This window comes from Oreochromis niloticus, linkage group LG3 (genome assembly GCF_001858045.2).
Source record: "Oreochromis niloticus isolate F11D_XX linkage group LG3, O_niloticus_UMD_NMBU, whole genome shotgun sequence".
NCBI classification, from domain to species: domain Eukaryota; kingdom Metazoa; phylum Chordata; class Actinopteri; order Cichliformes; family Cichlidae; genus Oreochromis; species Oreochromis niloticus.
This window is the reverse complement of record NC_031967.2, coordinates 41,154,631-41,181,739: the sequence shown is the minus strand read 5'-3', so window position 1 is coordinate 41,181,739 and position 27,109 is coordinate 41,154,631. Positions and strand designations below refer to the sequence as shown.

The 27,109-nt window shown below is 39.4% G+C and overlaps 2 protein-coding genes across 10 annotated transcripts; both read right to left on the bottom strand.

Annotated features, from left to right (window-relative positions):
* Positions 1-794: 794 nt before the first annotated feature.
* LOC100699869 (cyclin-dependent kinase-like 2) lies at positions 795-8,239 on the bottom strand. 9 transcript variants are annotated; one of them, XM_013264896.3, is made up of 11 exons: positions 7,546-7,755; positions 6,325-6,496; positions 5,611-5,805; positions 5,214-5,398; positions 5,006-5,118; positions 4,788-4,927; positions 4,370-4,458; positions 2,372-4,216; positions 2,061-2,154; positions 1,883-1,988; positions 795-1,168 (listed from the first exon to the last, which is right to left on the bottom strand). In XM_013264896.3, the coding sequence occupies exons 1-11, from the start codon at positions 7,629-7,631 to the stop codon at positions 1,065-1,067; spliced, it is 3,129 nt and encodes a 1,042-aa protein (XP_013120350.2). In that variant the 5' UTR covers positions 7,632-7,755; the 3' UTR covers positions 795-1,064. The 9 variants fall into 9 exon arrangements, 8 of the variants coding, with proteins under 8 accessions (XP_013120350.2, XP_013120349.1, XP_013120351.1 ...); XM_013264895.2 differs by having other exon boundaries at positions 6,325-6,498; positions 7,493-7,751; XM_013264897.3 differs by having other exon boundaries at positions 6,325-6,498; positions 7,498-7,751.
* A 396-nt stretch (positions 8,240-8,635) lies between these two features.
* On the bottom strand, positions 8,636-24,481 carry txk (TXK tyrosine kinase). Its single transcript, XM_005461196.4, has 16 exons — positions 23,995-24,481; positions 15,113-15,161; positions 14,591-14,672; positions 14,380-14,517; positions 14,236-14,300; positions 13,617-13,676; positions 13,440-13,494; positions 12,618-12,697; positions 12,126-12,250; positions 11,966-12,040; positions 10,533-10,704; positions 10,227-10,443; positions 9,630-9,694; positions 9,382-9,500; positions 8,942-9,099; positions 8,636-8,817 (listed from the first exon to the last, which is right to left on the bottom strand). The coding sequence occupies exons 1-16, from the start codon at positions 24,005-24,007 to the stop codon at positions 8,746-8,748; spliced, it is 1,545 nt and encodes a 514-aa protein (XP_005461253.1). The 5' UTR covers positions 24,008-24,481; the 3' UTR covers positions 8,636-8,745.
* Positions 24,482-27,109: the final 2,628 nt, after the last annotated feature.

The window sequence follows — 27,109 nt, the reverse complement described above, 5'->3', positions numbered from 1 at the left end:
GAGATCGACGGTTCAGCTGTGGATGCGACCTGCAGGATTTTCTTTGATCCTACACCTGACACTCCCACTGAGATAACCAGAAACTCCCCCATCACCAGGAAGGTGATGTATTAGATATATTAAGAAGTAGCACCTTGACAGATTAGCTGTAGCCTACTTAAAAAGTTTTTGTTACAGTTAAACTTAATCTCTTATCTTTGTATTACAGCAGCAGGTAGCCACTACAACTAAAAAGCCAGCTGTCAAGCCGCCACTAAAGAAACCACAGACCAAAGATGCTGGAGTACCAGTGAGGATACAGCCAGCTGCTGCGAGACCAATCCCTAACAGTCAATCCAACGCTGCCCTCAGAATCCTTTACTACTTACTGGCCAATAGACAAGGACAAATAGGACGTTTACAGATGGCATCACGCAGTGCCAAGTCATCAGCAACCTGGAAAGCAGGTTCATTTTCTTCAGAGGACTCAAGTGATGAATCTTAAAATCATACCATGGCCATGCTTTGAACCTGATTTTCTGTTACAGATTTGTGAAAGTTTTTCTTTTTTGTGTGTGTTTTAAACTTTTCCTACCACATCTACCAGCTAGTACAGTAGTTGTTGTACCTAGCTGTTATAACAGGGGTGTTTGGGGGATGTTTTAGTTACTGTATGATACTGTTCTTAGCTTAGGTTTAGTTACCAAATCACAACCCATCCCTTATTTTATCTTTAAAGGCTCTTTTACTTTGATCTCATAAAAAATAAAACAACAACACTAATGTAATGAATTCATTTAAGCAGTGATTCAAAATATATTTACAAACCGTTTATTTGCCACTTTAAAAGGTTTATCGTAATTAAACAGAAAAACAAGTTACAATGATATACATTGTCTATGTCTTTGAAAAAATGTTCAAAGTTTACTGTTTTGTTGCTGTATTTTCAACAGTATTTGGTTATTTGACAAATCACTCAATCTAAATCTGGTTACAAAAGCAAAATCCAGATAAATAAACCTTTAGAATGGACAATAACATAAATGTACATATGTACATAAATAAGAGTACATTTCATGTTTGCTTTAGTGTGTTTCAGTGCTGTTGTGTCCACGCTGCTGTGGTTCTGATGGTAGATGGGATGGTTGTTTGACTTTCCGCTGGTTTGTGGCAGCTCCTTTTTGTTTTCCTGAGAACACAGGACACGACTCATTTGACTTTCCCCTCCGTTTTTCAGTTTTTGTATAATTGATAACTGTTTAGTTCATTTATTGAATAAACTATGTGTTATGCTAACCAACAAAAGCTCTCGAATTAAAACTCTGTGTTAGGCAGACACAATCTGTACTTGCAAGTCACTGAGCAGAGGCTGTAGGACTTTAAAGAAACCTTCGACTCAAACACAACAATAATGGTCAGAATAATATTTGCCAACAAAATGGAATGTGCAGATGAATATGCAAGTGATTAGGTGAGAGTGCTGGGCATCCCTAGACAGAGATCCCCAAAGTTGTTAGCTAAATATCCAGTTAAGGAGATAATCTCTGCAACTGGTTAAAAAATAAGTGATTATTGAAAATCTTGCACTTTTTACCCCAACGCATATTGTTTGGTGTGTACCCTTAGACCACTGAAACTTTACAAAGGAGATGGATAATGCAAGGTAGCATGTCCCATAGACGTACCACAGACTTACAAAGTGGAAAGACATCAAGTTGAAACAAAGCAAACTACTCTCTTGCAAGGTAACTGGACTTTTTAAACCCCAGTTAGTCCAAAATGGGGCTGTTGCTCACACTTCACATACAGCTTGGAAACTGGACTACTGGGTCAAATTGAGCTGGCATCATCACCATTAGCGCGCTGAAAACTGTTACCATGTGTGAATACCTTCTCTTCGTACCTAAATCTGGGAAATGTATGTGTGACTTAGTTTTGGAAACATCGCTGCTATTCTGGAGGCAGTCAGATACAAAGGAGTGTTCACAGATTGGACTCCTCTCTGGCTCCTGAAAGGACAAAGATGTTATTTTCAAATATTTTTTTTAATCTTCTGATTATGCTGTAAAGAAAGTTGTTACCTGGAAGGTGAGTAATTCTTTAACATGACTTGATGGAAACTGTTGGGTTTTTTGGGTATAAATGCCACCATGATGTCTTGGCTTATCTAAAGTCCTGTAAAAACAAAAAGACAAAACCCTTGTACCAAACCAGGCAAGGTCTGAATGAAAAGAATCAAAAAGGTTCCCTTTAGACAGCATGAAGCCCGTTTCATAGATAAGCAGGACTCAAAACACCTGACAGGCCTAACTAATTTCGGTCTAATAATGAAGAAACTGCCACATAACCATACCAGTGTTTTACAAAACACAGTACTATTTGGTTATGATACCTCAGGGTGGGGGTCCTTGGATGGGAACTTGCCCCTAGGATATAATGATTACTGATGGCCGGGCCATGGGTTTTGATGACTAAGGAGTTGACAAGAGGTGTGGCGGATGAAGGGAGGAGGACAGGAGTGGAGGATGGTGGATGAGGGGGTGGGGAAGAACAAGAGACACTCAGATCAAGCTCAGTAAGGTCTGCACCATCCTCGTTGTGAAGGACAGAGCTTCTTGTCAAAGCTTTGTGGTGTAGAGTTTCTGTAAACGTGACTGAAGTCACATCTGGGACACTGGATATACTGGCTTTGTCTTTTCTTTCATTCACCTTTCTTGTGGATCTCGTGTGGTCTCTGAAAGATCCAGACTTTGTTTTAGATTCTCCAACCAAATATTTGGAGTGAGGAACTTTCCAGTCTTTTATGTCAGATTCAAAGTCACTGCTGTTGTTCTGTTTGTCATTACCTGAAGACACATTTGAGGTTTGAGTTACTGATGACTTGGCTGTTGCACTAATGGGCACAGTGAGAGCTAAATCTTCTTGGTTCTCTTTATTCAAGACATTCAGTGTTGTCCTAAGACCAGCCCCTATTAATGTGTTTTCAGTTGAAGTTGTGGCTTCTGTGGAGGTCTTAGGTTTGGAAGTGCTCTGCTGATGAAGGCAGCAAGGTTCAGAAGATTCAGGATGTACCTTGTAGTCTGCAGCAGAAGAATGGGATATGTGCAGGTCCACCTTAGTGTCTTTATCTTCTCTATGGTTATTGTGCTGTGGAAGCAGGTTTGAGGATGATCCAGTTTCGGACTTTGGATTTAATAATTCTTTAGGTACAACCGTAGTACTGTGGGGAGGTTTGACCTCAGTAAAAACTGTGAAAGACTGTATTGGAAGATCTGAGGTATGACTTTTTGATGTGTGCAAAGATGAGTTGTTCATTTTTGAGGTAGACACAGACGGCTTGAGGTTTAATAGTGGGACTTCTGGACATCCAGGTGTCTTTTTTTCTTCTGAATCAGCTGTTCGGTCAGTATGACTATTGGTCTCATGCTGTTTGGTGATAGACAGTGTGGTATGGACCTCAATGTGATGATTGCTTCCCAATTTAGGGGATTTTATTGGCAAGTCTGTATTGGACCAATCAGTGGCTGATTCCACAGAAAGTTTTGGAGTCGAGCAGAAATTTAGATGGTCAGCAGTTGATTGTTTCAACAACTGGGGAACTTTTTTGATTGTTTTATGCATTTTTTGCTCAAAATCCTGGCTTGGTTCCAATTTATACAGTCTTGAGCTCTCTGGGGTATTTTTCTCAGTCTTACCTGACGCTGTATTGTCAGAGCTATTGCCGTGCATGTCTTTTATAATTCTCATAGGGTCTTCCCTTATATCTGCAGATAGCACTCGCTCATGTTTTGGTTTTGCTACTGTGCTGTTCGCGACGTCCAGGTTGGCTACAGTCTTGGTGGTCTCTGATGAATCAAAAGTAAGGGTTCTAGTTATCTTTGGAATCTCTGATTCTTTCTTCAAGTCTATACCAGCAGCTTTGCCTGCTTTACTTTTCAAAGCCATGGGAGATTGAGCTGCATTGTGGATAACCTTGCTGCCTCCTTTGGAATGTTTAGTGGAGATTAAAGGTTCTGACTGACGAGTGGTTTTAGACAACTTCAGAGGCTGTTTTCCCTTTACTTTCTCCATCTTTTCCTTGTTGACTTTTTCATCCATGTCTTCAGGTTGTTTCTTGTCCTTGCCTCTACAGTTTTTCTCATCCCTTTCATTCTTTCTTGGGTTTTTGGTTATTTTGGGAAAGGTAGAGTTCTCTCTGTGGTCTTTTTGGATCTTAGAATTTAGCTCGTCCAAAAATCTAAATGCACAGAGAAAGGCAGGTTAGTAATTCTAATTTAGTGGATACTCATCAGCCCAAATGTTAATTTTCAAATCACGCTATCAGTGCTGTTCTTGCTCACATGTATTTCAAGGTGTACCAGCATCAAGAGTATCTAAAACAAAATGGTACCTGATGTGGAAGGAGTCTTGTGTAAACAGTGGATGCTCTAACAGCTCCGAACACTGAGCCCGTCTTTCTGGATCTATCTCTAGACACTCCTGAGAAAAAAAAAGGAAACCAAAGGTATTACTGATATGTTTTACCCTGAAACTGACTCAGACAAACAGAGATAAATGCTTTCAGAAGTCCAAAAGTTATCAAGCAAGAAATAAAGATGCATGTGAATGCCACAGATGCTGGCATTCACATGTCTCCAAACTTGTCTAAATCTAAATATTTTTCTTTTCCTGTAAACCCCCACACAGCCTTTTAGTTGTCACGTTCCATGAACTGATACATCCACAATATGTTGCAGCAACTGATAAGACCATATGAACAGAATAAAAAAAAGTAATTTTTAATATACTGAGATTAAAATAAACTGTACCTGTGCCAGATCCAGGCTAATAGGTGTGATTGTAGGGAAACGCTGCTGGAGAGTGACTCTGTCCGAACATTCGGGCAGTGTAACTCCAGAAAATACAGGATTTCTGTAGAACAGCTCCTGGTGATGACTTGTGAGGTTACCTATAGCAGAGAAAAAGAGAGTCCAGTTAGGATGGGGAAGAGGAAAGACAATGTGCTAACGTTGTGTGAAGAGCTTACCAAAGCACCGGATGATCTGATATATTTGGTCAAGGTCTGAGTCTCCAGGAAACAGAGGCTGACCTGTTAACATCTCTAATAATACACACCCCAAAGCCCACACATCTACAGGTCTACACACACAAACACAAACATATGTTAATATTTCTAATCAACAAACACCCTATAGCACAGCTAATTTCAGCAAGGTTAGGACACAGATACTTACTTGCCATACTTAATGTCTCCCACCAGCAGTTCGGGGGCTCTGTACCATCGAGTGGCCACATAGTCAGTGAGGAGGCTGCCCTCACTGGTCGATGCAACGGTGCGGGCAAAGCCAAAATCACACAGCTTAACCACGCCCTCCTGAGAGATGAGGATGTTCTCTGGTTTGATGTCACGGTGGATGATCTGGAAATGAAAAGAACGAACGAGCATCATGTGGTATATTGCAGTCTTTACTCATTGAAAGCCTGCTAGGAGTAACTTATCAAGCTCTTTTCTAAAGTGATTGGTTTCTCTCCTGTTTCAGGACTGCTTATAGAACAAAATGACTGGGAAGTTAGTGTGGGTGTTCTTTTGCTATACAGCTAACTAATCTATATTTAATCATTTATCCTCACATTTTGCTGATGGCAGAAGGACGCAGCCCTTAGGATCTGGTACAGGTACTGTCGGCATGTGTTCATCTCCAGCCCGCTTGGGTTTTGCTGCAGATCATCAAGAAGTGTCCGGTCCACAAACTCAAATACCAGATACCAGCGGCGGCGGCGCTTCCACACTTCTAGGAGGTTCACAAGGTTGTCGTGTCGCAGTTGCTTAAAGTTTATAAAGATAAGTGTGGTTACTCTGTGAATGCATACAGTACTGAGCTTAGTATTGATGGTGTGAGTGTTTTTGGGTCACCGAAACTGTGTAGGCCCAAAAAACCCAAAGGACCCCAACTTTTTCATGATATTCAAATGTTTACAGATACACTTGTTGACAAAACAAGCTTTTAGAAATAAGGACCGATTTCCTTTCACTGTGACTGGCTCAACATCAGACAAACAACCCTCTTAGCAACCGTAGGCTTTATATACTGACCTGTAGAAGCTGTAAATCCAATGTCAGATTACTGTAAACCTACTAAACTATTCATGGGTTTCCAACAAGTCAACACTAATATATTAAGGGGATAAATTCGTATTTTCCCTTTAGATTTTAATAATCTGTTGGGTTCCTCTCATAGTGACTTTTGAGGTTGGTTGTCTTTTGGTCGTTATTGTAAGTGTCTTTACTCAGGTTTCACTTAATGACTGAATGAGTGGTAGGCTGATGGATTAATTGACAGGTACCCTGAGTAGCTTGATCTCCCTGTGGGCGATCTTCTTCACCGTCTTGTCATCATCAGAGTCCATGAATTTCTTGATGGCGACAAGGCGACCAGTATCACGATGACGGCACTTAAGCACCGTGCCGTAACTGCCCTCCCCAACTGGACCCAGAGATTCATAACGCTCCATCGGCCTCTTATCCCAGAGGGAAAAAGGAATAAGTTGGATTTTGAAACCAATTTGTATGTTTGGTTTTCATCAGTATAATTGAAAATGTATCTTAAAGCACTATTTGTCTTTTCAAGTTTACATTCACTTACATGCCTGTAGAAAACAAAGCCGTATCAAATTACAGAAAGGGCAATATAATATGAAAGAAACAACAACATAAAACACAGAAAAATATGCAATTTAACCTAAAATATGACCCAGAACAAAATAATTACAGTACTTTAACATAGAAAAAAATCTGTATCAGTTTAGTAAAAAAAAAAAAAAACAAACAGAAAAAAAGTAGCTGTCAAATAATGACAGAGTACAGACAGTAGTAAAATATTATCACAGTCAAAGTCATGAATGTCTTTATTAAACCTACACACTAATGGAGAACTTCATAGTGTTTTATTAGTTCTTTCAATTAAACAAATTATCTATATAACCAAGTGAGAGTACCTCATGCAGGAAAAAGTCCCCTCTAACTCTTGCACTGTCATACACACCTACACGATTATTATTATCAGTCATGTATTAACGTAATATATTTTCACTAGGGCTAAATGTCTCACCAGTTATTAACATACTGACAATATGGAGACGTTTCTGGCACATATTAATAATTTTAATGGCTAAATCAAAACCGATTTTATGTCATTTTTAAGCACTTATTATCTTTTCCTGTTCTTATCTCTTGTTTTATTTTAGGAAAGTATTTATTTGGCTATTTTGTTATTATTTTATGTATATTCTATCTTTTTTGTTTACTTGTTTGTCTTCATACATGTCTATATGTGATATTAAAGCTGTAAAATAATATACGTTTAGTGTAAAGTATGAATTTTGCGAATGCCTCATAATCATCCGAGAATAAACAGACACATTAAAAAAAATATTTCAGAAGTACGACAAGAGCATGACACAGACAACAAACAGCGGCAGTTACGTTAGACACACACTCACACCACAAGCTGACCTTACACGGATCTCCTTTTATCGCTTTAATGTGCGCGAGTTCCTGGTACTCACAGTAAACGCCGTTTCTCTGATGAGCGTAACGTGTTGTTGTCACAAGAGAAGACAACTTGACTCCGTGTCCGTGTGTTTGTCACCATGGTAACGCTGTGGTCTGTCAGTGCTGAAGTCCCCCGCCCCCCCCCCGAACATATATATGAGCTTAATGTCGCTTTAAGTGTGTATTTAATTCACATTTTAGGAATTTAAATAAGCGGAATTCATCGTTAAATGTTATTTTGGGTATGGATAGCTTCATGTTTTCACAAACTTTACTAAAGTCCTTATAAACTGAAGAAACCTTAAAGCACACAAATTCTCGGGCAAGTTCTGTCCTTTTCAACGATCTCTAATCTGAGGTGTATATTAAGATAAGATAAGGATAATATAAGACTTTATTGATTCCTACGGGGAAATTTTTGCGTCACCTCAGCTCAGGTACAGATATCAGAAGAAAAAGACATAAAATACAAACAAGTAAAAAATAAGTACGATTCTGTACAACGGTAGCATACACAGTATGTGATTATGGATATGGTTGTGGAAATATGCAAGGCATAAACTATATAGCTTAACATAACTACCACTACAATATTAGAGATAAAGCTCTTGATACATTTATGTAATGCTTAGACAAAGTTTCAGGAAGATTAGTCCACTTGTCTATGATCATGAATGAACTTTCAAATCTACAAATATATACATGATTGTGTGATTTGTATAAAATATCGGTAATAAAGAGGTTGACACCCACAGTGTCCTCGGAAATTATTATGCAATGCTTGGTCAAGATTGGGGCACTGGTCTAGGGAGATAGGAAACATATGTGCTAACATTTTTATATTATGATACCAATTTTATTTTATTGTTCTGCTTCAAATTTTAAATAAATGAAGCACTCTCTTATTCATTGGGTCACTCAAGCCTAATATGCACAACTGCATACACATACTATTGATATATTTGTGCTATTAGACTTTCATGTGTGGTTCATGTGCGCAGACATTCCTTCAAATTCAAAGCAAACAAGGAACAGCATAGATCACTTCAGTCTTCATATGTGTTCCTGGCAGATGTGCATTAAGTAAAATACATCACAGAAGCATTAGAGCCTTATAAAAATATGTATTTACAAAGACAGAATACAATATATTTACATCCATGACAACAATAAACAAACAGTTTGGAGTCCAGCAATATAGTAATATGTGTGTGCTAGTCTTGATTTTCTGCCAGTTTTCTGATTTCCTCCAGCAGTTCAGAGAAAGATGGCCGACCGTCAGCCTTCTGCACAACCACCGAAGATAATAGTAGATGAACAGAAGAAACAGAGAACGATGTCATGTAGTTATTAACAGAAGGTGTAGAAACATGATACCATCAAAATATCAAAATACAAAATGTTTAATACCTCGTGCCAGCAGCGGTACATAATGGCGTACAGTGGTTGTGAGGCACGTTGTGGTCGGTAGAGCCGGATTCCCCTGGTGATGTCAGTAACTACTTCCACATTTGATCGGTTTTCAAATGGAGTCCGACCCTCAGAGAATATCTCCCACATTACCACACCTGGAAACACATAGCCACATACGCTACTGTTAATACTATATATATATATATATATATACACATATACATACATATATATATATTTTACAGAGAGAAAGAGGTTACGAAGAAAAAGAGAAGCTGCAACCTATTTAAAACTATTCAACAATCACTCAGCAGCTATATTCACTGCAGTCCTTCCATTTGTGTTTACATATTTCAGTTTTCAGAAGTATTAGCAGCTTATAAAGTACCAGCAGCATGGGTTGCTGGTACTGGTGTATTTGGCCTGTGTTTCCTCACCGAAGGACCAGATGTCAGACTTGCTGCTGTATTTACTGTAGTGGAGAACTTCAGGGGGAGACCACTTCACTGGGAACTTAGCTCCATTTGAACTGGTGTACTGATTGTCTAGAACGTATCTGGAAAACATGGATGAAAAAAGTAAATATAACTAGAGAACAGATGGTAGGAGTAGTTATTCACCATGCTTTAGACTCTATGGGTAGTCTGCATAGCAAATGTGGTTAAAACAAAAAAACCAAACATACCTGGTCATTCCAAAGTCGCTGACTTTCACCACGTTGTGCTCATTAACCAGACAATTCCTGGCTGCCTGGATATGGAAAAAATAATTATAAACCAAATATTTAGCTGGAACAGATTATCAACTAGACTGTGTGGCAAAGAGTTTTATCTTTTTTATTTGAGCATTTGAGTTATTTTAGCTTTGGGTTGAGCAGCACAAGTTAATGAAATTTGCATTTTGAATCCCGTCCTTCTTTTCTTCTGTTTTAGCCAACCAAATCACACATCTTAGTAATTTATATTGTATTTTACCTAAATTTAGCAATTTATTATTTATTTGTAATTTCTAGTTAATCTCTCTTGAAGATATATTTTTTATTATATTCTTAAATATTATATTCTTATAAATGCACCATGGGGGCGTGGGGTATTTTGGTACGCTGTATACTGTGTATATTGTTGTATTGACAATAAAGACCTTGAATCTGAATGTGAAGATGTCAAAGATGCATTATAGGGGAGTCTGTACAAAATCATTAACAGGTTAAAATCTTATAAAAAATATACCATGATTTCATAGACTGTTACTCATGTTATATAGAATTACTGTGTTGGCTCACCAGGTCTCTGTGGATGAAACTATGTGCCTCCAGGTAATCCATCCCTTCACACACATCCTGACACATGGACAGAAGCCACGACTCCAGTAGAGCTTTGCCCCTTTGCCGCAGGAAGTTCAGCAGGCAGCCATTTTCCATGAACTCAGCTACGATCAGCAGGGGGCGCTGCTGCAAACAAACACCATACAGCTGCACAAGCTTCGGATGGCACAACCTCCTGGAAGAAAGATCAGTAACAAAATGTTTTTAAGGAGCTCTTTAACTGCTCTTCCTTTTCCCATATCCGGATCATCCCGATATCCTTACATCATGACTTTGGCCTCCTCGATAAAGTCCTCTTCATACATGGCTCCCTCCCTGATGGCCTTGATGGCCACTCTTTGCTGTCCCCTCCACTTGCCAAACCTCACCACGCCAAACTGACCGCTACCCAGCTCCTTCATGAAGGTCAGCTCACTGGGATTGATCTCCCACTTTTCTAGAAGAAAAAAAACAAGAACAAGATAAAGTGAGTAAAGAGAAAAGTGAGGGCATCTCAAAACCACTTGCTCTATGAGACCTAAAAACCAACCAGTATAGAAGGAAAAGAATAAATATAAGTTGGGAATGGTAGTAGCTGCTGTTCATGAAAACTGCTAATTCTTAAAAAACAACAACAACAAAAAAAACGTTTAGTTATATTATTTAGTTAAATATTTAGATTGCTTTTTATTTTTCTAACTTTGGATTCACTTTCCTATTGCTTATAATGATTACATTTATTCAAAAATAAATTCAAAAATAGAGAACACACCCACATTTAGTCTATGATTACAAACCCACGACTTAAGACTTACAGTCTATAGACTGCAAGCGCATAAATAAATTAATAATATAATTGCAATATGCCTTGGGAAATGAAAGAGGAATAAATTCTGATATAAAGCAACACATCATCTACATATAGACATTATATTCTAATCTGTATCTTTTTTTTTTTTTCAAATCAGGCTCCAATAATGAAAGATATTTTCATTTTTGTGTTTACGTATTTACTTTGCTGTATATTAGATGTAGATCTGACCATATCTACTTGCTTCTCATTCCCGTCCCTGTTAAGGAAGTATTTGCATAAATTTATACAACCAGTTTCTGAATGACCTAATTCTGCCCACATTTTAAAACTCAACTTGACTGCTAGCCAATTTGATAGAAAGAAGATTGCGATTGCATTTAAGCTAATTAAAGCTGTTTATATATTTCCACTGTTATGTGGAAATATATTACTTTGCAGAACTTGAAGATTGAGTTTCAAGCTGTAGTAGTTCATCATATTCTTTCAGTAAGAAGTACAACTATTCATTGACTGATCATCCCGCTTTAACCTTAGCTTTCATCAGGGTGATGAAGGCTACAGGCCAAGCACTACAGGTTACAAGGGCAAAATGTGTGAAAGCCTCCAAAATTGTTGAAATTCTGTTGGCGCTTCAGTGTCTTTAGAATTTTGATCTTCTACATGACTTAAGAGCCAATATAGATAGAAACATAGATAGAAATATGAGTATCTTAACTGCAAGTCATGCAAAGCTACTCTTGCAAAGTCCCAGAATAAAAAATGTGCAAATGAGGAAATGAGTATAATAGCAAACCCTTTCAATGGCTCAGTAAGAACTATAGTTGACGTGTTTCTCCACCTCTAATTTTAGCAGGTATTTTTGACAAGTACTACAGAGGATCTGTAAGTGTTCATATATTCATACCTGAGCTGAATCCTGCAGTGGCAGGGACACACCTTCCCATTGGTCCAACTGGATATCGCAACCTGGCCACTAGACCTGCACAAAACACGCAAATAAACATATCAACTGCAGTAAAACTGACAGTGTTGTGTTCACAAACAACAGGTATGTGCTTACGTACCTGCTGCGTTGTGTTCATGGTAGTGTATAACCTCAGGTATGGAGCTGAAAATATGTTTTTCAGCTAAGTAGTATTGCCCGGTGTCAGTTATTTTAATCTGGTAATGCCTAACATCACCACTGGAACTACAGACAAAGAAACAGAAGAATTTATCAGTTTATAGGTTAAGTGGTACTTTGTTTGTGATTTTTAGTCAGTGTATGTTTTGTCTTTGTCAGACAGTCTAAGACAGGGGTGGGCAATCTCAGTCCACGAGGGCCGGTGTCCCTGCAGGTTTTAGATGTGTCCTCGAACCAACACAGCTGATTTAAATGGCTAAATTAGCTCCTCAACATGTCCTGAAGTTCTCCACAGGCCTGGTAACGAAATAATCATGTGATTCAGGTGTGTTGACCCAAGGTGAGATCTAAAACCTGCAGGGACACTGGCCCTCGTGGACTGAGATTGCCCACCCCTGGTCTAAGATTTAACCCTTCAGGTTACATGAGTCACCTTATTGTTTTAGTGTAAACAGAGACAGTGTAGACTCCCTTTCGACTAGACTCCCGCACCACAAATCCCCCCTCTTTGTCCTGGAAGAAAAGAAGAAATAATAATTATTTATTTGAATAATCCATTAATCCTTTATTTTTTGACTAACATAATGTGTCTCAATTTGGATTCTTCTTTTAGTTCACTTTTTGTGCCTTGAAAAAACAACATTTGTAATGTTAGGCTATTTAACATTGAATTATCTAGTAAGTAGTGTGGTTTACTATGTGGTACAGACAGCCTAAGATATTGTTCCAGTTTTGAAGAGCAAAGTTGTAGTTTTGTTTTATCAGGCTGGTACTTGCACAGGTTATCACACGTACGTCTCATCGGAGACAGTTTGCTAACCAAACTTTCCATCATTAGCTGACAATGGGACGCTCCACCCTCTTGACCAAATATGGTCATGTTTATCTCCAACACTCTAATGATTACATTTCAAAATTTTGCTTATAATACTGAGTGTGTGTATGAAAGCATCCAGTCTGAGTCTGGTCTAAAATAATCAGTCAGATACAGGTTTTCACATTTGATAAGCTAAAAAAACCCCCCCAAAACCTCCAAAACATTTGCCAGGAATAATTCCAAAAACAGCAGTTATCTAAGTAGTAGTATTTCTAAACACTGCTGAAAAACACTGACTAGAGAGTGAGGTAAAAAGTTCAGAGAATGGTTGATTTATATCATATTCATTGATTCAGGCCATGTCAGCAGACATGCATGCTTCACTGCTACCATTGTTTTTGCTCCACTTAGAGCATATTTAAATAGGTGCATAAATACCTCTTGTCTTAGCAGCTGCTCTGCTTCCGTCCTAGTGATGTTCTTGCAATACCACCTACAGGATGGATAACGAGAATTTAAATGATTGTTTTTGTGATTCTGAAATGACTAAAAACAAAACCAAAAAGAAAAAAAAGAAAGCAAAAGTCAAAAATGTGGAAAATATGTAAGACTTACGCGTTTGCCTCGATTTTATTTTTCTCTGTCACATAGTTACTGGGGATGAAGCCTTTATTACTGATAGAAACAGAGTAGGAAGAAAAAACATTGATAATCTAGAATCTTTAAGATGTTTTAAGAAATAAATATTAAAAAATTAGTTCTAGATTGAAAAATGTATTTAAATTTCAAAATGAAAATTTATTGGGTGTATTTCATACATCGCATTAACGCGGCAAATCTCCGTTATCGAGTTAGCACGGATCGCCCCGTGCGTGGAGTTGCACGGCGTCAATGTGTTAGCACGGTTAGCTGGTTGACGCATTAGCGCCGTACAGCCCCACGTACGGGGCAATCTGGTGATTTGCCGCGTAAATGCGTCATTTAACAAGATTAACGCTGACAGCACTAAATATTTGTTATTTATAACATATTGTATTATCACAAAAACAAAAAAAAAAACATATGTTTGTGTCCAGAAAACTTCACATTTCCATAATAAAGCAATATTTATTTGTTTTACTGATCAACCACAATCCCACCATAATTGCTCTATGATATCTTATATCAGCAGTAATATTGCTCCAAATACTCTTGTTGAAACAAACACAAACACTGAAATTTAAATTTAAATTACCCATGCTTGTCCTGCGCCCGCCACCACAGCTGGTCTTGCTTGTGCAGTATGATGTACTCCTCCCCCTGTGGTCACAACACAAAACATTAACAAACCTCTGCAGTTTATTTTTGTGCGTCTATGTGCTTGCACGTGTGTGTATACCTGTTTGAGTGTGAGGTCAGTGTCTTCCTTGGCGGTGAAGTCGTACATGGCCACGACACTCAAGAGGCCCTCGCCTTCACCATCCTCGCCCTCGGGAGGGGGGAGGGGGAGCTTTCTCCTTGACCTCTCGACCTGCAACTGAAACAAAAACTAAAGATTAATTCATAGAATGAAACATTGAAACACACAGAAGCAAACCCATTTGACCTACCCGGGTGGGTTGTCCTGAATACCGTCGGTTTGGGAAACAAAGGGAGGTTCTGCTCTCCAGCTCCACACGAGTGCTGAACTCCCTGGAATCAACCAATCAATCAGTCAGTCTATATGCCACATATGTTTTTTTATTTTTACCCAAATCGATTTAGTTCACTTTAGTTTCATTTATATAGCACCAAATCACAAAAATAGTTGCCTTGAGGTGCTTTATATTTTAAGGTAAAGACCCTGCAATGAAACCAGCGGTGACCATTTTAAAAATGCAGATTTGAGGCAGCCTTTATTTCACGTGCCTTGGTCTGTGTGTCAGTCTGTGTTAGTCCCGTTTTATTTTGAAAGGTGGGTTTAATTCTACTTCCCCTGCCTCGTTATTTTGTTTTTGGTGCCACCTCCTGTTTTTCCCAGCATTTTATTAAATCAGTCATATCATTACTTATTGCTTTGATCCATATTTATAAAATGAACGAGCTCCTTGTTTTTTTTTATTATGTTTGTTTTGGACTCTTAAAAACCCCACCTGGTCTGAACAGCACAGCAGCAGCAGATGATTGACCGGATGGAGTGATCTGAAGAAAGAAACAAACAAGAAAAGAGTTGAATTAGTGAACAAATTGTAAACATAATGGAATGGTGGATATGTTAATTTATTTTCATGAAGTGTCATATTTAAAGGAAAAAACTGAAACAATGAATCATGAAGCACAACACATGCAGATGCTTCCACACAGGCACTGTGGGTTCCTCAGGGCTCTATTCCTGGCCCAATATACTTCTTCTTCTTTTAATCTAAATTAATCAAAGACATAACATTGCTTCAACACTGCAGGCTAATATGGTCACCTGGTATCAAACAGTTCCAGTAGCCTTGATAAACTGCCCCGAAGCATTCCAACCTAATGAATCTAATGGATTTGTTCATCGTCTTTTGACTGCTCCCTTTAGGGAATGCTAATCCCTAGCATACCTACTAGCTCCATCTTTACCATCCTTTCTCCAATATATCCACTATCCCTCCTCTGCATGTGTCCAAATCATCTCAACTCTGTCTCTCCAACTTAACTTGATGTATTAGTTATTCCTCTAAATAAAAATCTACGGTCTTGGCCTACAATAAGCTAGGTTCATTGACCAGGCCATTGATTGGCCTCTTAAGATCAAAAGAATTTCCATAATTATATCACTCTTATCTGCTACAACAAGGTTATACACACATTTATTCTTTCATGCTTTGACTATTAGAGTACTTTTACCTCTTACATCCAGAAACCTAATTAGGAAGTCAAGGTGGATTCACTTTTGAAATTTTATGTATGACAGTCTTATGATACAAGACCCCAAATGTTTTAAAATCCTCTAGTTTCTGAGACCAGGCTTTTTTATTATGAAGGAGTTAATATCCATTGGTTGTTTGGCTGTCCTTTCAATTTACATTTAGGTAACAAAATCCCTAAAGATACCATTTAAAATTGGTTCTTTGCTAAGAACCTATTTTAATGACATGTATTTGAACTTAATATCAAATACATTTTAAGTGGAACGTAATTTTCCACTTCTGTTCACTCATGACTAAGACACGCACAACGAGATTCAGAGATATCTTAAATTTCATGCGGTTTGACAACTGAGCAGTCAACGCTCACAGGCTTTTAGGGGTGTTTGGATGACGTTTGTAGCCCAGTTACATAAAATACACTGATCTCTGTGTGGATGAGGAGGAGTTTCAGGCCACACATCTTGTCTAAAACAGCTAAGTATGTCATAGAAATCTACTGGAAAAGCGAAGCCTAAACCACAATTAGTGATATTGGGGCACTTCAGACCATCAATCACAGATACGGTGTAGACATGATAAATGCGTCACCTTTATTTTTGTTGCTTAAACTTGAGAGTTGAATGACTTTGAAAAAGTTTTACTGCTAGCAGGAGCTTTAGTCAAAAAACACTGCTCATCTTAGCGTGTCGTCTGCATGCAGACATCCGTAAAAGCAGTGACGGAAATTGTGGTCAATGGCTTTCATTTGATGGCCGTGATGCTCTCAATACGATATGCTGCATGAAGGTGATTATAAGAGTAAGTGCAGGATGTGATCACACTGTCAGTTCGCACGGTCAGACAATCAAAAGAGAGAGAGAGAGAGAAGGGTGCATTAGTGAGCGCTGAGTGTTGCTAAAAACCACAGAGCCAGAGAGGTGGTTTGGTCTGCAGAGTTAGTGGAAAAAGAACAGTGTGGTCAGATGAGTCATCTTTCACCAAAATTTGCAATAAGTGAACAAGCGCACATGAGGGGAACACGATAAAGGGCCGAATGCTGGACCCTTATGTGTGGTGTCCACACATAAGGGTGCGCTGCAGGAAGAGGTCAAATTATAACACGAGTTGATGCATCAATGAAGGGTTGCAATGGTTTCTATTTCTCACCACTCTCTGCAGTTTAAAAAACCCAGAGATATTGATTAATGAATGCATGACTCCTTCCACCTCAACCTCAATTAAGTACAACACTGAAATGCATCTTTATTGTATTTATTTCTAATTTGGGGTCATATACTAAATATACTGTTACAAATATATACTGCTACTCGGTTTCTGGCAGTCCACTCTGCGCTCTGTATGATGTCACACAGAGTAAATATCCCTAATATGGCTGTGGTGGTTGCAAGAGACAACCAATCAGAATAAAACTGTATTGAAGGGGAAGGAGCTAAAAAGCTTGTTTCACACACAGGATGACCTGAGAGGAATCACCAAGGCCCAGTTTAAGACAAATAAGGATAATTTAGATATTTTAAATATGCAAAGTTACTCTAGTGCAGGGATGTCCAACTCCAGGCTTCAAGGGCCGGTGTCCTGCAAGTTTTAGATGTGTCCTTGATCCAACACAGCTGATTTAAATGGCTAAATGACCTCCTCAACATGTTTTGAAGTTCTCCAGAGGCCTGGTAATGAACTAATCATTTGATTCAGGTGTGTTGTCCCATATCTAAAACCTGCAGGACACTCGAGGCCTGGAGTTGGACACCCCTGCTCTTGTGGAATCCAATACTACAAATCCAGAGTGATCACAATGGTCCATTTTAATAAATATACTAATATAATGAGAAGCTGGATTGGACCGGTCTCTTCTGGGGATCCTTAGGGATCAGGACTTTCCGACCTTTGGTTTTCCATTTCAGATGAGTGTCTCATCTGTCGGCAGCTGGTTTATTTGTGCTGCGGATGCTTATGATGTGCAGTCAGCTTCCTCAGCCAGTAGGTCTGAATCATGTCAGGGCCTGGTGTTGTCCAACTCTTCATACAGGAGACTCTTTCCTGGATGCCTGCCCCTGTGATGGTTACTAGATCCTTTTCAGGAAGGTTGTTCTCATATTCTTCCCCTGCAACTGAGAGTACACCTCGGATGCTTCAGTGGAGAACTGCTGGTTAATTGGGCTGCCTCTACCTCTTCAGGTAGGTGAAGTCTTTGCTTGGAAGTTTCCAAGGCCTCAGGTATGGGCAGCTTGCTGTACTTCTTAGGCGCCCCTTTCGTCATCACACTTCTGCAGCTATGATAACTGGCTTGATATTAGCCTTTAGTGTCCTTCTTGGAGGGTACTGCTCTTTGTGGCTGTTCATCTTATAGCAGTCATCAGTGCTGCTGTGGTCTAGATAAGCTGGTTGGTTTCAGTGACGATCACAGTAGGGAGTGTCTATAATGAGGCATTCACATCTTCTCGTTGTCTGTCTGTCTGTCTGTCACAAGGCGGGAGTTCGTCTTGTAATCAGAAGGTTGCCGGTTCGAGCCCCGGCTTGGACAGTCTCGGTCGTTGTGTCCTTGGGCAAGACACTTCACCCGTTGCCTACTGGTGGTGGTCAGAGGGCCCGGTGGCGCCAGTGTCCGGCAGCCTCGCGTCTGTCAGTGCACCCCAGGGTGGCTGTGGCTACAATGTAGCTTGCCATCACCAGTGTGTGAATGTGTGGATGACTGGATGTGTAAAGCGCTTTGGGGTCCTTAGGGACTAGTAAAGCGCTACACAAATACAGACCATTTACCTTCTATCTATCTATCTAAAACCGAATAAAACTAAAGGTTAATTTTGTGTTATCATTTTTTATTGTCATTATTTAAATAACTATTTACCTTAATTAAATCATTTGAATTTTTATTTCAAACTGAACAGATTAGACTTTTCCCTCCAGATGCAGCTTCTTCTTGAGCTTTGGTCATTTCTTGATATTAAGTTCAAATACATGTTAATTTTCTCTCTGTGGTTTTGTGTAGGAGGTCTTTGTCATGAAGTGGGGTTTCCTGTGAGCCTGTGTGTGCATGTATGTGTGTGTGTTTATGTGGGCCAGCAGCAGCAGACAGGTGTGTCTGTGTGTGATGGCTGCATTCCTTCCTGTACTACTTCATGTGTTTGAGAGAAAAAAAAAAAAAGAGACACTCAAAGGCAAAATGCTCAAAGTGTCACGTGATTTTAACTGTAACTGCCAAATGCATATGTGGCATGTCCCATCATGCTTTGCATGTGTATTCCCTGCAGTAGAACTTAGGGACTGATGAACTCTTCTGGTGGTTTGTGGTGAACCAACACCCTAATAACAACCGGTCTCTCAGGTTTCTATCAGCTGGGGCCCTAAGAAACCTCAACTTTTGGATAAATAAAAGTTAAATGATTTTTATTTTTAAATAAAATTCAAGGAAAACAATGCAACTTCACAGACATTCTGAAACTTTTTTACTCTTTTACATTTTTCCTCCCACTGGTGCACAATGTCATAATTAGAGAGTACAGTTTTATATCCTAAATCCTGTTTAATTTTTAGTACGTTTGGGTACTGCCTGTTATGTTTTAGAGGACGATCAGGCTACTGGGAGTGGAATCTGCCCAGCCCAGCAGCCACCGCCAGTCCAAATCTCATCAGACTGGCAGTCAAATCTAATTGAGGATGTGGTCCCAGCTGGGGAATATTTATTTAAAGGTTTACCTGTAAAGAAAAAGTAGGATGCATGATGGCTTTAGACGAAGGCTGCAGTCAAATAGCTCAAAAAATGACCTCTTCTATATCTGATCACAAATGGAAAATGTCACAAGGTCGAGGAAAGGTGTGAAGGAGAATTCACGACTCCTCAACAGTGTGATCATTTATGTAGCTGACATATTTCTTCCGGATCATAAAATACTTATCTTGGATTATTTATCGGTAAAATCATGTCACTTCCCTATCATGTTGTGATAATAAATAAACAGGCATAAATGGGCTGTAAGGTAAAAAGGAAGTGTGTGCCATACCTATCCTTTCCCCTCATATTTTCACTTCCTGCTGGAAAGATGATCCAGTGTAACCTCTACCTTTATTCAGGTTTTCTGTCACTAAAGTGACTTGTGACTGCAATACAGCAGCTGTTAAACTGTGGACTCAGATCAGAGGTCATCCAAATGACTGTGGCTGTGGGGAATGGACGTGAATAATTAATGGATCCAAAACGTCCTCTGCTCCACTAACCGGACGTTCAGTTGCAGGGAATCCCCACATTCATTCATTTATTACTGTATCATATTAGATATTAACCAAATGTTTCCTAATTGTTTATCATTATGAATGATGGGATGAAATCATCTCTTTTCTTTTCATGATGTTTCAGTGTATCCTCTAAGCTATGCACCTTTCCTAAGTATTTACAGAAATCAAACAGGTCTTAATATGGCCGGCATGCGGATACTTCTGTTTCAAGTCACTTAGTTAGGAAGTTCCCTAAAACAAACTGACTCTCTGACTATAGCCTTTGTGTCAACATGATTGTTGGCTCTTCTGCACATGAGTCTGTAGAAGCTGATTTCCTCCCAAGATGACTTTCTCCCTCCTGGATGGCACCTTTACTTGGCTTTGATTGTGTTGGTGCTATCTATACTTTAAAGCTCACGTGGTTTGGCTTATTCTCTTTGAGCAACAGAGAATTGGTGCAGTACTGTATACCTCTTTGTCCACAGACCACATTCTGACTTCTGTTTCAGTCCGTGGCTTTCAATCTCTCCTGATTTTGGCTGGTCAAAAGAAGTCACACAGTACAGAGGTGTTACAAAACATCTTAACGATGGCCTCAGTTATACACACCAGGCAGTGACACTCCGACCTCCTTGACCTGGTTAGTAAGGCATTCCTTGAGGTTACTGGCTTTTATTAGATGAAAGCAGTCATCAGATGCGTCCTTGTGTTTGCTTTGGTCGCTAGCAGATTGCTAGAGTCATCCATAGACTGCACGGAAAACAGCAACTTGTCTGCAAACACTTTTTGCCGTTCAGTAACAAAACTCAAAAAGGTTTTATGCACACTGAAGAAAGTTAGACTTCAGAGCAAATTTGCACCCAGACTTACAATGGATTTGTATTTTAGATTAGTTTATATTTTAATTTCATTGTTGTTTTTACTTTTTTTGTTTTAATTCAGTTTAAAAAATCACAGATTTTTAGTTTAGTGGTACCATATGAAACTCGGTTATGACTTATCGCTCCAATCAACACACTTCAAGTATTTCGATTAAGGCAAATGATTTCCAGTTTGCCTCAGATTGTGTGTAGTTTCACTACCACTTGGCAATTAGTTGGAAAGTGTTTGCAGACAAACTGGCATCTTACATGCAAACTATGAGTGACCGCAGCTACCTGCTAGCAACCACAATAAATGTAAGGAGGGTATTGGTGCAGTACCCTATACCTCTTTGCAGCCAATTTCGCCTAGAGACTTGCAGCAACTTCCCGTAGGTACTACGTGGCAACTGGTCAGGGAATAGACAGTTTTAATGAGGTATCTGTTATTTCTAAGATTTGTATAACTGATGCTAAGTGCAAAAACCAGTGGACATAGGTCCAGATATGGCATTAACATAAGCCATGCATAATGTGATTCGGACCTTTAACACCTTTGGTTAACAGTAAATAATCTGGTAGGATGCTTCATGCATAACAATGAAAATCTGCTTTTAGTCATTTAACCCTTGTATGGTGTTCGGGTCTGTGAGACCCATGCCATTTAGAGGCCGTTGCCCCTTTAGGCAGTATATACCATCAAAACCTGCAAAATATGGTATAAGGATATGTACACTTGATTAGAACTGATTTTATTTTTTTTATAACATTTTATTGACAAAAAACGAGAAGCACATTAATTCATAAATGTGATCGAACAAAGGTAAAAGGAAAAAATTAACCATGTTTGCTGTTCACATGGCTCGTAATTGGGATAAAGTAAACATCTGTTGAGTAATTTAACATAAAATTGTTTGATAGTGTTAATTGGAAAGCCAAAACTCTAGCGGGTCCACCAGACCCATGAACACTGGCTGAGTAACAAAAATACGAACACCATACAAGGGTTAAGCCAGCCTCTGATTGCCACATGTTCTTAAAATGCTTGTTGTTAATTTATTTCCCTGCACACAGTACAGCAAGGTGAGTAACATTACTCAATAGAACACACTGAAACAGTGCATTTCCACAGTAGATGAGAAGATTTTAAATGAACGGGTACTAAAAACATTATGTTCAGGTACTACATTGTTTTGAATACAAGTCATAATCTTCCTTTAAAAGTAACAGTCAAAGGTTTCAGAGTGTGTATATATAGAGTACCTGAAGTGAAAGCTGTGGATTTTTGTTCATACGTTTTGGGCTTCTGATTCCTGTTTTCTGTGGTTATTCTGAGGATATTAACTCTAATATTTCCTTTCGGGTGAAAAATGAAGCCAACACTGAAGTTGGCTTCATGAGGCTGGTTCCAGACTTCTATGTTCAACTGCTGAAAAGAAACATGTTTATGGCCTGCTATGAAGTAAGTAAGTCCTCTCCATAATAACTTTTTGTTTTTGTAACTCATCTTGGAGTTATACTGGTGAGGCCTAAAGTTATTCTTTAACAGAGATGCTGTTGATTGCTTAGCATGCTGAGACAGCTGTAGCTGCTAGCTCTCTGCTAGGCCTCTCCTCTGCTAAACTGGAATTGCAAACTTGTTCTGAAGTGAAACTCTCATCAATGTCAGCTGCAAATCAGTGCTTAAAGCAAATATTAGCATGCTAACACAATTTATTAAGATGGTGAACATGGTAAACGTTAACTGACAGCATATTAGCATTACTTTTGTCAACATGTTACACTAACATATAGCAAAAGCCTGAACTAGCTCTACTTGGGTTCTGCTCAGATTTAAAGGCCAGTATGAGTGTACTTTCCTGTCTGGGTAACTGCACCCTTGTGCCATGTGAGAAACAGAACTGAAACTTTACATTAGAAGGCAAAACGCTCCTTTCTGCTCAGCACACCCGAGGTGTTACTTTGCATACAGGTGTCTCTGCCTCTGCTTAGCTTTCGGTCGACATTTTCACATTGTCCTTAGCTCAAGGGTTTATGCATAATAAATGTGACAAACGTTTCAAGCCAAAACAAGGTTTAACGGTTTAACGGTAGATGCTTCAGGCTAAAAAAAATACACCTTTTCTGGATGTGCACACAGATTTCCAAACACGTAAACCAAGCCACAGTGTTTTTGTGTTGTTGTGTTTGGGTTTTGTTTGTCAAATCAGTGGCTCTCAAACCACTGCAGCGGTGGTGTGGACGAGTGGAGGTAAAAGCAAAACTAAGTTGAATTAATTTGAATTAAGGAGGGAAATTACTTTATTTGGTTAAAAATCAAGCTTTACTACTAAGGACTACTAAAAAACTGTCAGTGGGGGGGACACCAGAAACAGTCAGAGAACTGACCCAAATAAACAACAAATCAGAACAAAACCTAAAAATCACCCCAGTTCAGACTTTGTGGACATTCTGCGTTTTAAAAGTAGAAACATTCAAGAGTCACTTGAGGCGGTAAGAACGTGAGCTACATAACTCTTTATCTGAGGCACTGTGACATAAGCAAGAATTATTTTCAAGTAAAACTCATGTAAAGCTACTCTAGTCCAGCCTAAGAAGAAAACTTTGGAGCGGACACCCCTGAAAATGGCATTAAAAGAGTATAAAGAGCCACAGTTGAGTCTTTGTTGTGTTTTCTCATGTGATGAAGTGACATTTCAAGCCAAACTGCCATTTTGGAGTCCCCTTTAACTGCCTGACTGCCACAGCTTCAGAGATCAAGGAACATCAAAAACTCTCAGAAAACGTTCATAACCTTGAAGTTACTTCAGGTCTAAAGTGAAGGGAACCTATGGCGGTGTTAACTCCGGTCGTTTGTTAGATGACGTTTTAACGGCCTCGGGTTCATTGCACGCCACATATTTAGTCACCATTTAGTCACATTTTCTCCTATAACGCTCAGTATCTCATCCTTAGCAATGCAAATGTTGGCTTTTTTGTTAGTTTGCTGCGTCCTGCTCCAGTTTCAAAAGAAAGAATAAGCGAGGTTTGTACGTATGTTCGTAAATTACTTACTTGAGTGAATCATGACTGTCTTTTTCTTTTGTCTTCCACCTCTCTTCTTTTTTGTCTCCCTCCTTCTCCTGCTTTCACTCTTCTTCTATCTCCTCATCTGCGCCACTTAATCTTCTTCAGTTTTTTAGGTCAGCTCAGTTTAATTTCTTTCTGCAACCATCGGTGCGGAGCTGATAGGACGCCACAGGTGGGAAACCTTCGAATAGTTGAGCGACAAGGGTGCGGAGACAGAGTGAGGTAGAAAGAAAGACGGAGACACAGGCAGGCAGGTGGGTGGAGGAAGTAGAGTAGGTGAAGAAGAGAAGAGAAAAGAATGAAGATATGGGCACAAGAAAAGGGAGGAGGACAGTTGCCTTGCTGCCGTTGCTGCTTACGCTTGTTTTTGAGTCTGCTTTTGGCCACATGAATCAAGATTTAAATGTCTGAACACAGAGCATTTATATTTACAGTGTTTACAGAAAAAGAGAGAGGGCGAGAGAGAGTGGGAGAAAGATGAAGACAAAGATACAGAAAGGAAGTGAAAGAATGACGTGAATGAAACCACAAAGCATCCGTCTATGTGAATATCTCCAGGAAGAGTGCACACACACACACACACACACACACACACACACACACACACAGTAAGGCTCATAATGCAAAAACAGGGCTCGTATTCTATCCTCCGCTAAGCTGCTGTTACCTTCAGAGCTGATTGAAAATCTGGTCCTTTGACTCAAGCTGCACTTTTTATTTTTGTGTTATTTCTTTAGCAAAGATTTATTAAAACAGGAATGATGTTGTTTTGACATTAATATTTGACCCTGTGTTACTCACACAGGTTTTCCATTTGTCCCGATTGACCTCACTCAGGCTTCAGCTCAGCCACAGCTCCACCCTTTTTCATAATTGTTGGCCACATCTGGTCCACAGAAGACTCACCTATCCCTCTAAATGAGCTGTGCCAGAGGTAGCCCAATTGTGGGGAAGGAAGCTCAGAGTACAAGGTCACTGTATGTGATTAGAGGATCATAAAGTCATAAATTCTTTCTGTGACTTGAAAGTGTCCGATCCAGTCATTCCTTTAGTGTAAAATAAAAGAATATAAAAAAATATTTTATGGGGTAGAGGTATGTCCAGTGTAGAGTAGATAACTGTCAGAGTTTTGTTTTAGACTGAGTAGTTTAAGCACTGGGGTAATATCATCCAAAGCTGTAATTTCCTCCTAACAAAGGTCAGGAAAATGTTATTTCAGATGCCTTGTTGGAGTACTTTCCCCTTTCTGGTACCAGCTCTATAAAGGTTAGCGCCACATCCCATTTCTTCTTGGTGTTTCTTGTTTGTAGCTTCAGTGTGATTGGCTGAGTGAAATAGATGAAAGATAAATGTAGCAGAGCTGCTAAAATTAGCTGACTCAAAACAACGCGGTACACACACAGCTGACCAATACCTACATATTGTGGTCACGTTGATCTTTAATCTTGTTCACAACTGAGGATAGATGCAGCAAGGCTGTACCCGGTCATTGTGACAACAAGAGTTGAGTGTCAAAGCAAAACTCTCAATTTACTGCTTGACCTACGTCTCTACCCTACCTATGGTCACAAGCTCCAGTAATGACAGAAAGAATGAGGCTGTGAATATAAGCAGCAGAAATAATCTTTGTCCAAATGGTGACTGGGCTGTCCCCTATGGAACGCCAGGACTGCCATAATGAATTAATTAAATACACCAGCCATAGTCCCCGAACCACTACTCATCCAAATCGAAATGAGCCACGAGGTGGTTGGTGCATGTGACTAGGAAGCTTCTTGGATGCCTCCTAGGTGAAGGCATGTCCTACATGGAGACGGCCCGGGGCAGATGGGAGACATTGTTCTCAGTAGTTCAGGACTTTGTAGTCTTGAGCGTATGAAAAAAGTGAGCTAGACTTGTCTAGATTCATGAAAATATTTCCCCACTCATCCAAGAGAATTGGTCAGTTCTGAAACTCCAGGTATTTAAACCCCTAGTGGGAGCTGTCTCCTTGGAGGTGGTGCTGATGGACACTGACCTTTAATTAATGATGTGATTCATCAGCCAAAGTGTAAGCAAAACAAACAGTGGGTCATTGCCACTGTGTGTAAAAACACTGTGAGAACCATCATGTGACCGACTGAGGTCACCTGAGGCAAAATGAAAGCAGCGGTTGAAACACCTGGTAAGAAATCTCAAGACAGCTTTGTAGTGCAGGTGGTTGACAGCTGGTGACATAATCCACCACGTGTGTTCAACGTTCATCTGGACGCATTTTCAGTGGGAGAAACATTTCGTCACTCATACAAGTGACTCCTTCAGTCTCAGCTGACTGTTTGTCTACTTGGTCCAAAATGTGAAGACATCGTCAAAGAGAGGAGAAAGGGCACTCTTGATTGCCACTCTCACCTTGCCTGGGATGACCTTTAACATGGGAACAGCTCTCCGATTACAACAAGACATTCACACTACCACAGTTTCGGGAGGCCCCACAATTCATTAAGGACAGGGAGCACCCCCAACATAACCTGTTCATACTTTGCCCTCAGGTAGGCGCTACAGGAGTCTGAAAGTCTGACATCTTTAAATAAAAGCGGGCTTTCATCTATAGTATGCAAACATTAGGAGGTGGTTCATTGAGATAACCAGATGGCCCTTGTTCTCCAGTCAACCACTGAAGCGTGACAGAAGAAGAAGTAAGATGACACAATTTAAAGAGTTCCAGTTAAAGCTCAAGTGATGGGAAACCCCCTGTTTTTTTTTTTCTCTTCCATGAAGGCTTGAGTCATGTTTAAGTGAGATGTATCATACATATCCTCATTTTTCCTGAAGTATGTTTGTTTATGCTCAACCCAGTCAAGTGTAAAACCTTATTTTTCACATTTCCTCTTCCCCCTCTGCTTTTATTCAACTGCAGTTGTAATATAAGTATATAAGTATGTAATATAGGTAGTTTGCTGGTAGACCAATCCTTAAATGGCTTTGCATGATACACAGTTTATTATACTCTTTGTTATACTGTTGTACAGTTATACAAAAATATGGATATACAATAAGATTTTTATGGGACTCTGCAGTCCTGTGAATCCAGTGCATATCATGATTAAACAGCTTGCAGAAC

Coding starts and splice junctions, on each gene's coding strand:
- LOC100699869 (XM_013264896.3), bottom strand. CDS start 7,631: ATGGTGACAAACACACGGACACGGAGTCAAGTTGTCTTCTCTTGTGAC. Junction 5,399..5,610: donor CCTTCTGCCATCAGCAAAAT/GTGAGGATAAAT, acceptor TTTCATTTCCAG/ATCATCCACCGTGACATCAA. Junction 4,459..4,787: donor TTAGCCTGGATCTGGCACAG/GTACAGTTTATT, acceptor TTTTTTTCTCAG/GAGTGTCTAGAGATAGATCC.
- txk (XM_005461196.4), bottom strand. Junction 10,444..10,532: donor GAGGAGGCCAAAGTCATGAT/GTAAGGATATCG, acceptor TCTTTCTTCCAG/GAGGTTGTGCCATCCGAAGC. Junction 9,100..9,381: donor GTCTGACATCTGGTCCTTCG/GTGAGGAAACAC, acceptor ATGTGTTTCCAG/GTGTGGTAATGTGGGAGATA.